Source organism: Telmatherina bonti (assembly GCF_933228915.1).
Source record: "Telmatherina bonti genome assembly, chromosome: 1".
NCBI classification, from domain to species: domain Eukaryota; kingdom Metazoa; phylum Chordata; class Actinopteri; order Atheriniformes; family Telmatherinidae; genus Telmatherina; species Telmatherina bonti.
Genome location: NC_136619.1, coordinates 25,630,735 through 25,641,238, shown reverse-complemented (window position 1 = coordinate 25,641,238; position 10,504 = coordinate 25,630,735). Strand labels below are relative to the sequence as shown.

The following is a 10,504-nucleotide window of genomic DNA, read 5'->3' as shown; positions in this document are numbered from 1 at the left end:
ATCAGGAAAATGCCTGATAAGAAATGATATAGTGCATACAAAGTACAGTAGAATTAGCATGTAAGGCAGCAGGACCACATCTAAAGAGGATCAGTCCACCTATCAATTCACATAGTGGTCCATTAACTATGACCTTAAAGTTACCTTGCTCTGCCCCCTGCAACCACGAGGAGCAAATTCAACAGAAGCTAAGTAGCAGTAATCATATCTGTTCTGTCAAAGAAGAGCATACAATTGCATACACTGTAAGTGTGTCAGTACACACAGCAAATTTATATGTTTACATATTAATTCATAATCATAAGGCAGATGCAGTGAAGAAAAGGAGAATGCAATTTTATGCCAGGTATAAATATAAAATCCATTTAGCATGATAGCATATCCAGATAAATATCAAAACTCACAATGGTCACAGAAATAACTTGAATCTGATAAAAGAAATAAAAAACAATCCTGTTTTATGAGTTTATATCTTTATATATAAAACTGCAGAAACTCTAGTTTTATGTACCAGTAGCAGAGATGTACCTTACAGAAGATTTCATTCAAAACTCAGAAATTGCTGATACACTGACCCTGAATGTAAGAAAAGGTTTGTCAAATTTTTTGTGTGCGTTTGCTTTTACTGCAGTGGACAAGGCGACCTGTCCAGGGTGTACCCTGCCTCTTGTCTGTTAATCACTGGGATGGGATCCAGCTTTCATGTGGCCCTGAAATGGAAAAGTGGCATAGAAGATGATCATTTATATACTAATTAGGGAAAACACGACTTACTGATACATTGTAGCTGACATTTTCTTACTCAGGCACTTATTTGAAACATATTTTTATTTAACCTTTAGTATTTTTTTCCAGGGATTACATAAGACCATCCAGAGTTTGAATGTGATTTTATAGACATGGCATTTAATACAGCTGATTGTTAACTGACAGGTTTGACAGTGGAGATAATTTCTTGTAAACTGTCTCCCTCTGGTGGATACTTCGGCTACTACAGCAGTACAGACATGCTGTTAATTTTATTAGAAACACGAGTGAATCTTTCAAATAAAATCCAGTGACAAGCTCCATCTGCTGTTGCTATAAAGTTCTTACAGTTAAAACTTATAACTGAGACACCTTTCAAGGTTTTATAAAACTAATCACAGGTTGGTAGTCCAACTATTTGGCTTTACTGAAGTGACAACGAGGACAAAGCTATTTTTTCCAGATTTATTTAACTTCAATGTTGCATACATACAAAGTATCTAGAGAGCTACAAAATATGTACTGTTGTCAAGAAGGCATAATGTTACAGAGCAAAGACAAGACCATATGCAGAACACGGAAACATAATACAGCTTCTTTTCTCTCCAAAGCTCCAACACTTTACTGTCAGGAATATGAAAAGATATCACACTTCTGTACCAAGAAAAGATAATATATACTTTTATACAAAGCACCTTTTTACAAAGAAAAAAAATCACATAAAACCACAATGAGCGAATGACAGCTATGTGTGAGCTATGTCCAGAATCACTTTAAAGCTACCATCAGGGATGGTCGGAAAACAGGAAGGTACCAGTACCTACTCTGAAAAATACACAAAAACAAATAACTGCTGATATATTTGCAGTATGATTGAATTTAGCTGTTTCTATTTTCCTTTAAAAAATGCTCAAGACAAGTATATCATGAAAGGCATCAGAACTGTTTTAGTGTTAAAATGTCAGAACGTAACAGCAGTGACAACATTTCCATGTTACCGGGCTTGCAATATACAGACAAAACAAAGTATACAAGTACAAGAAGTAAACAGGAACATCTCACTACAGAATGTAATCAATTAATGTGAACATATACACAGGGTAAACATAACAAAAAAAAAGAATATTACAACTCCACACTGTCCACAGGACTGTGGCAAAAATACTGAAGGATTCAACTCCGTCTACATCTTCCAGAGACATCGTCTGAAGAGACTCTTTAACTGGTCTCTTATATATTCTCAGAAAAAAGGTTAAAACGGTTGACATAACATGATTCTTAGTAAATATTTTGACATTGACGCCCCCATCCATACCACTGTATTATTGTTAAATAGTCAATTTAGTCTGTGATAAAGGTTTTGGAACTAATTGAGATTTAACTCCAAAGCAGTCCTGATTGTGATTTTAAAGTCTGCACGATAGAGCTTCTGTTAAATAAACTTTCACTTCGATTTTTTAACATTTTATTAAATGATAAAACTTTGTGTAAGTCCTCGTCTCATCAGCATCGCAGGTTTTCATTACTGGTGAGTGTGTGTGGTCATGGGAAAGAGGAAACCGTAATGATTCCAAACACCTTTTTGCAAACACTTGAGCCTGCAAGTGTGCACGAAGCAGACGGCTTCGGTGTTTTTGAGTCGACATCCTGCCTGCAGTCGGCGGGTGCAGGAAATCAAAGTCTTTCAAAAATCTTTGAACTCCAGCAAAGAAATAGATTTTTTTTTCAAATACATATTTTTTTAAAAAATAATTTTACACTGCTACCAAAAAAAAAAAAGAATATATAATTTATTTAAGCAATAGCTATCCTTCCCCTGCTGTCAGTCAGTCCTCAGTCCTTTAAAAAGGCATTGTGGTGATCAGTTTCACTTATACAGTGTCTTGTTTTTGGTCAAGCAACATTTAAGTTTGAACTTTTGTTTGAGCTTTTCAAGGGTGGAAATTTGAAACCAAAGGCACTTCCTTGCTACCACGCCGGACATGACGAAAGATTTTCCAGATTTTTTTTCTATTTGGTCTTCTGCAAAGGAAAGGAGGTCAGTCTTAAAAAAATCATTACGGTTAGAGAAAAATCACTTTTCTCTAAGCTTAATGCAGCTTAAACATATCAACAAAGCTGGATTTGTAGGAGCACGCTGATGTTTTGAAGCTTAATTTAAAAGAAATGAATATGTATCAAGCAGTAATTGGTTATTTTTGCCTGCTGCGTTTACAAAACTGATTTTAGACGTAAAACAAAGTATAATAAGTATATTCTAAGGCACTGTACACTTAGACTTTGGCAGACTGTATTGTATACACACTGCAAACAGATAGTCTTCCAATGCAAAAATCACAGTTTTAGTGGCATCTTTTGGAGTTCACATGTAGCTCTAACATCTTTAAGGCTTGAGATTAGTGTAGGCCACAGAAACGTGAACGTGGTGCGAGCGAGAAGGCAGCAGGGCTCTGACTGAAGTTATTACAACACAACCCCAGAAGGGAAAATGTTGAGGGCGTTTAAGGGAGATCTGTAGCGTCACAATAATTTAAACTGTGGTTTAAAAGCCACGGAGTAAAAACAAGCATCACTGAGATGAGCACTGGGAGGGGAGCGCAGTGCTTGACCAGATGAGACCGATTCAGAGCAAGTTTAGCTGTACTTTCACCTGTTTAGGACTTTAGAAAATGATCTTATCAGTTGTTAAAGACAAAATTTACATCACAGAAACACTTAGCAGGTGACTTTTTACATTCAAGGAGCAGACCTAGGGGAAATTTTTTTTTTTTCACAGTGCATTCATGCTCCCTGTGGTGTCTGAGACCTGGAGTGCTTCAGCTGGGAAAATTACACTAAATAACTGAAAACAGAATTGTTTGATTTTTAAAAAAATTTCAATTTTCTTGAAATATTTTGAACCACTTGCTTTCATCTACTGTTATAAAATAGTTTTAGTTGTGTTTCTTTGGGGAATCTATGTGCTGTGAGTACACATATGTAAACCTAAAGTATGTATTCATACAAATTATGAAGCACAGACCTATAAAATACCCTAAAAACACAGTACACACACACACACCACTGCAGGCTGCTGCATCCTTTTTTCCCTTAGTTAAGATAAGAAAGAAGAAAACGACACATATTTACATTTACCAAATAAATGTAGTAAACTCTATTCGAACAGCCACGTGTATACCCTACGGAGACCAACTTGACATATTTAAAATGAAAATTCCCATAAAATTCCCATCAAACATAAAACAACTGTACCGCAATTCACAGCTGCAGTCAAATAACAAACACTTATATTAAAACAGACTTTTAACAACAGACTTCACCCAATACCTTGACCAAAGAGCATTGAAGGTTTGACTTTCAGCTAGAGGCACTGCCACCTGTCTTGAAGTTGGTAAGTCTATGAAAAAACTGGAGAAAGCAACTGGGGAGTCGGGGCTTTCATTCCTTTACCAGTCTGTAGATGTGATGCTGGGCGCCGTGCTCGCTGTTCGACACTTCAAACACACACGCCATACATAGCAAGGTCTCCTGGGTGTCCCTATTCGTCACCACCTGCAAGGGAGAAAACCAAATCAGTGCTGAGTTTACATAACGTTTGGTGTGTTGATGGCATGTTTCATGTTTTATTGGTATCACTGGACACAAATGCACAAGGATTTCTGCAGCCACCATTAGAAATGTTCTATACCTAATCAGTACTAATTTTACTAACTTTACATCATGCTTCAAGATACAAAGGCAATAATAAAGCAACAATAACATTTAAATGACCTGGAACTGCAGTGATGAGTTGGCAGATACAGAACCTGTGGAGAGTCTACATGCTGTGTGAGAAAATAATCTTTAACTTCTGTTTAAAATAGTATAAAAATGGCTGACTTAGTTGTGGTTTGACTCATGGGTCCAAATGAGTGTTTTGTAAATGTTCTGTGGGTGGATCGATGTAACAAGTTACATATGCATCGTAGATTTCGGGGGGCTGAAGTGTTCTGTTGAAATTCTCTTTAAAAGGTTGGGCAACCTTTGTGTTTTTATCCCTTTTTTTCTTTTTAGCAGGTTGTGGCTCTAAAAAATGCAGCTTTTTGTGAGGTGGAAAGAATAAACACAACCTTTACAGTGAGGTTCTTGCACAATTTGGAAGACCTAAAAAAGAAAAAAAAAAAAAAGCGAAACATGTTTTTGTCTTCTGCTGCAATTTCTTGCTTCTTATATATTAGCCTCCTCTTCGCTTTAAGAAAACTCATACAATGGATGTAAACATCCTCTCAGCCTTAGGGTACTTTAATAAAAAGGGACCCTAATTACAACTGTGCAGTCACACCCCCGCAACTGCATCTTTTTAATTATTTTTTTGCCTCCTCGCTAGTAGTGAATGACACTTTAAGACCCCATGTGATGGCTAATAACTGAGGCCCCTGCCTTCTCTTTTTCTCCCTTCCCCTTGCAGATAATGAGGCTCCTCAGACAATGTTTCATCCTCTGTGGAATGACAAGAATGCGAAACCAGCAAGAAGCCAGCTGGAGTCACCAAAACACAGACAAGAGAAGAAGAATGAGAGCCCTGACGAGGGACATCACCCACTCAGGTCAGCAAGGTGATTACCAATAAGATGGTGAAGTTCTCCAGCACGCTGTTCATCATATATTTCTCTGGCAGATGTTTTAGCTTGTGGATGAAATTGACCATGTATTCACACATGGGGGATCGGCTTATCCGGTAGACAAAGCGTCCATTCTCAAACCGTGCATATTCAGTCTGAGAAAAATGAGACAAAGTGTTTAGAGCATCAAAAGCAGATATGTGGATGTATTGGAAATGCTGATGCTATCCAGATTCCAAACATTGCTTTGATCTTATAAAAAAAAAAAATGTGTCCATACCTCAACTTTCTCGACCACCTGCTTGCCAAAGGAGCACACCTTTGTTGAACACATTATGGTCATGTTCTCCGAGCTCTCATACTGACTGGTGACCCCATAGAAAGATCCGGTTTCATCTTGAATGTTGCAGTTCAAATCAGCCTGAGGGGGGGGGAAAAAGCAACAATAAGGGATTTAAGCTAATCGTTGATGAGTTTTACCTGAAATCAAACAAAATAGACAGGAAAACAAATCACTGACACCACCTAGGAAAATGAAATATGTTTGTGCTTTTATTCAATGTCTAAATTTGAATTCAAAAGGGTTCTTTAATTTAAAAAAGTAATATTTTTAACGCTAACTAGGATGCCACGTCTTAAGGTCTCACCAGATGAGTTATTACAGTGCTGATTAGGCTTGTTAGCACCGGGCAACTTCCCTGTATTCAGTAGTCTAATCAAGCTTTACTTCTGATGTGGAAACAATTCCCAGATGCTGATCCTGATATAGTCATTGTGGATCACCCTTGCAAAACAGTCAGCTTTACAGCAATGTTACTGTTGCTTGCATGGACAAAGTATTTAATGTACTGTTAACAGCAGTAAAAAAAACACATTAAATACCACATAACCATGGCAGATTCACTGCATAAAGTGGACAGTATAGCAGAATGAGCAGGCTGTGGTCCATGTGTCTGTGTTTTCATCATTGAATGAATATTTAAAAGTGCACAGAAAAGAAATGGCCATGAACTAACTGCAACATAGATGTTGAAACATTAAGGATATTGAGATTTTTTTTTTTATTTCCCCCGCTGAAAGTACATTTGAATCTTTTTAGCTCTTTTTACAGCAACTAATAGCAACATATGGCTCCTCAGCAGCTAAATTATCCACTCTGCTCACAAGCTATTCACTGTGTCTGCAAGCTGTTTGGAACTGCAGATATCTGAGCATTGTCTGCATGTTTCCATCTACACAGACCTCCATCGCACTACTGAACTGTATTCAGACCATAATACTTTTCAGTTTAGTCCTTTTTCTGTTAGTATCAAATAACCAGATGTGATCATTTCTGGAAAAAAAAGCAAACAAACAAAATGTTTTGTTCTATAAGTAAAATGACAGAGTGAATGCTACATACAGTATGTCAGCAACGCTGCACATGCAGTATCAATCTGATCACATATCTGGTAATATTGTACATGTATATCGCACATCAAATTTGATGATCCTGACCATATCCAAATAAGCATGTTAATGTGTCCACATTGAGGAAAAACACTAGAGAGAATTAAATGAAGTTGCATTAAAAGACTGATTTACAAGGTGGAATGGGTCTGCTCCTGGAGGGCAGCCTCTCTATGCCCTGAACATCCTGTTCATTATGGAGACAAAAAGAGGAGACATCCTCCCAGCAACATTCTCCTCCTTCATTAAGCAAAGTAGTTACACATTCATTATTGTGCAGATTCTGTCTTTCATTTGAAATTTAGATTTGTCGGTCACTTCAAAAGGAATTTGAGGGGACTTGGTCCAAGTGCATGCAGGCCTACTTTGTTGGCTGCCGCTTGTTAGCATTTTGCATCAGGGAGGAAATACATGCAACGTTTAAACAGCCATTAGGGGTGCAACCAGGTCACTCCATTGTTTGGAGATATTACACTGAATTAGCAAGTCCTTTGATCAAAAGCTCTCCTGCTATGCAAGTCCAAATATAGCAGAGTGCATTCTGCAAACATTAAGAGAGCAATCTTCTCTGTGTAGCCTGATTACTCCCAATCACTGAACACTAACCTGAGCACACTCGTACTGAACAGGACTCTGCCATCAAATATTTCACTTTGTCAGAAAGGTTATGATGATCTTAAGGGTCGGTATACAGAAAACAATCACGTTTATAATCATAATTACCAAAGTCCTTAATTTGGCTGATGATTTGCACTCACCCAAAATTTTATCAGGAAGAATGAATTCTGGGGACCTTTTCCATACAACTCCTTGAGACCCCCCTTCTTTTCTGGAAATTTATCATAAATTTGACGAATGTCCACTGACTCCAGCAGGGCGTCACTGTAGGAATGATTTGTCTGTCCGATATGTACAAACAGGTGCTTGTTGTACTGAAAGAATGAAGAAAAAGTGTTTGAAACAAAATGAAATCTTACTTGAAAATATTTAAAATACACAAGATCCAACTCTACATGAAGTATTTTGTTATTGGTAAGTAAAACACACGTAAAACACACAAAAGCAAAAGTTATTTCTAACAAAACTACACATCGATAGCCAGAAAGTCTTCAGCAAAGAAGTTTTACTGAAGATAAATCAAGCCTTTTCTGACAAATTACCACTATAATAAGAAAATTGCAGCCAGGATTAGATCTGTAACAATGCACTGTGATGATGAGAAATAACCCTCTGCAACACTGCCTTTTCTTCTTTGTCTGTCTGAACTGGTTTACACAACGTCTCTATTTAATGATGCACGAATCAGGTAATAATATTTTGCTCCACTGAAGCCAAAAACAAACTCATCCTCCTCACTTGTTTTCAAGAAAGTCATGAGGCTGCTTCACGAAATTTAAATGAACTTAAATTGTAAAGCCACAAACTGACACAGACGGGGTTATCTCTAATCCTCCACCAGGCAAAAACTGCACTGTGAAATTATTCTTATCGCACAACTACAAACAGTAGATTAGCTCAGTCTTTGTTCACTTGGAAAGTAATATTCCTGCAACAAACTACTGAAAACAAACCAAATGGATGATTTAAAAAAAAAAAGACACTTGTAAAACCTTATTTCAGTTTACTTAACTTCTTAAACCATCAAATGACAACATTTGGGTTTGGTTTTAGAAAACTGGATAAAGTTTGTGGCTTGTTACAGCACAAACACACGACACCTAGTCAGAAGCAGATGAAACGAAAAAGCAAGTCAAAGAATAATATTTTTCTTTTTAGTGGTTGTACTGACCTCTTGAAATACAGTCTCATGATTGTCCTGTAAGTTTAAAGAAGCCTGTTCACTGTGCAGCTTTTAGGGGAATGCAACGATTCAAAACATGAAGCCAGCAGAAATTAAATGAATTAAAAATCCTTCATTGATCCCAGAAGGAAACTGTAATGTTGTAGTAGTTTGTTTTGTTTTAATAAAAACAATAATAATTAAAAGACAATGCCTTGCTCTAAAGGGTGATCGCTGCTGGCAGAAATAATTCCCTGCATCTTGCGGTTTTGCTGGAACTTGACAATACAAGATGTGAGACGAATAAGTGCTGTCATGTTATGTCAATCCCAAAATTGGCCAGGAAACTGTATAGTTCACTATAAAGCTAAGAAATGAATTGGCTATATTAAATGAGCTTGTGCATTGTGTAGCTATAGTCTGCTTTTAAGGAACTGATTAATAGACGGTTCTTTTTGTTCAGATTTGGAAGCTGTGTGTTGGTACAGGCCAAATCTCATCCCCTCTCAGATTGTTTTGGCTTCCTATCAGCTGACCCTTTGCCTGGGAAAATGTGCCAGTGTATTCACTGAGGGAAGGACAGGATGATAAGAGGTGGGAATCAGAACCATGCAATATTGCACCACTCCACTCACCGAGTCTGGGTCTGTCTGTTGCTCTAAAAAAGCAGAAAACTCCACAAGTCTGAGTTTAGATGTGCCAATGGAGCGGCCCTGCCATGCTGGTGCTGTGGGTGCTGGAGCTGCTGTGGGCTCGTAACCTGCAGTAACAGCAGAACAACGCGAGTGTCATCCTCACTCAGTTTACTTTTACAACACAGCCAAAACATGTTCATTTTAAAACATGAAAAACGCATCAGATTAGGTTTGTTTGTTGAAAGTATTGAGAACATCTGTTTGGAGTCTGGTGTAGTTGTGCCAACTCAAATGGGACCATTTATTTTAATTAAAACCAACTAACAAATTGCACATGCGACACAATTTCAATAATTATGTGCATATTCAGAAAACCTATTCCAAGAAGCATGCTGTGCACATATAGCAGTTACACTAGAAAAAAAAACATTTTAATGGATCTGCAGCTCAGTCCAATGATCCTCTCTGACTGATTGTACTTGCTCAATATTGTGTGTCCTAAATTTAACATAAAAATAAATAAATAAAATGAACTTCTTGAGACATATTTTAGTCACAAAACAGATTTTTGGATCTTTACACTGTCCTACTTAAAGCAGTAAGGTAGATAATGTCCTTAATCTTGGGGGAAAAGTGAGTTCAAAGTATCACAACTAACCTATATCATCACTGCTATCTTCTGACAGGCCTCCTTCCATCAGCTTATTGGTTTTACAGCAAGAAAACCAGCAAACCCATGTAGTGTTTAACATAACACCAAAGAAGCTTCACACACATTTCAAATGAATCAAGAATCAGATGAGAAGGGGGCTGAATTTTACAGCGCAATATATTTGGATCCTGTTCAGACCTGTTGCAGTCATGATCTGATCACAAGTGGATAGTAATAACTGTAGCAGTGAACACACTCAGGACTGACTGAGTTAGCACATTTAGAGGGAACCCAAGATACTTCTGTCCACATTCTTACAACATCTCAATACGATTCATCCTGCAACCACCCACTGGCCTGACTCCAGACAAGCTGCTGACATAACACCAAGATGTTTTCTCACTTTTCAGGTTTCTGAAAAAATTTATAAACAAATAAAGTTCACCAGATTCAACATGCACAGAAAAGCGCTTCTTGTCTGTGATGGTAACGTCTGTACAGACTTTAACCAAACAGCATCCCAGCTTTGGATCAGTCCTGTTGGTCCTGGGAGTTGCCTCGGAGTGGTCTGTGCAAGCCACTTTAAAGCTGGCTTTGTGCATACATAGCAGGAAAGGGTCATGCATTTTCTTGCTGCACA

At 37.6% G+C, this 10,504-nt stretch overlaps 1 protein-coding gene across 1 annotated transcript in view; it reads right to left on the bottom strand.

Annotated features, from left to right (window-relative positions):
• Positions 1–1,301: 1,301 nt before the first annotated feature.
• tead1b (TEA domain family member 1b) overlaps positions 1,302–10,504 on the bottom strand; it is a 34,549-nt gene continuing 25,346 nt past the window's right edge. Inside the window, exons 7-11 of the mRNA XM_079247031.1 lie at positions 9,213–9,337; positions 7,556–7,729; positions 5,629–5,769; positions 5,351–5,503; positions 1,302–4,299 (exon numbers count right to left, since the gene is read on the bottom strand). Of these exons, the coding sequence (XP_079103157.1) occupies positions 4,186–4,299; positions 5,351–5,503; positions 5,629–5,769; positions 7,556–7,729; positions 9,213–9,337 (707 nt within the window). The 3' untranslated portion in view covers positions 1,302–4,185. The remainder of the gene's footprint in view (positions 4,300–5,350; positions 5,504–5,628; positions 5,770–7,555; positions 7,730–9,212; positions 9,338–10,504) is intronic.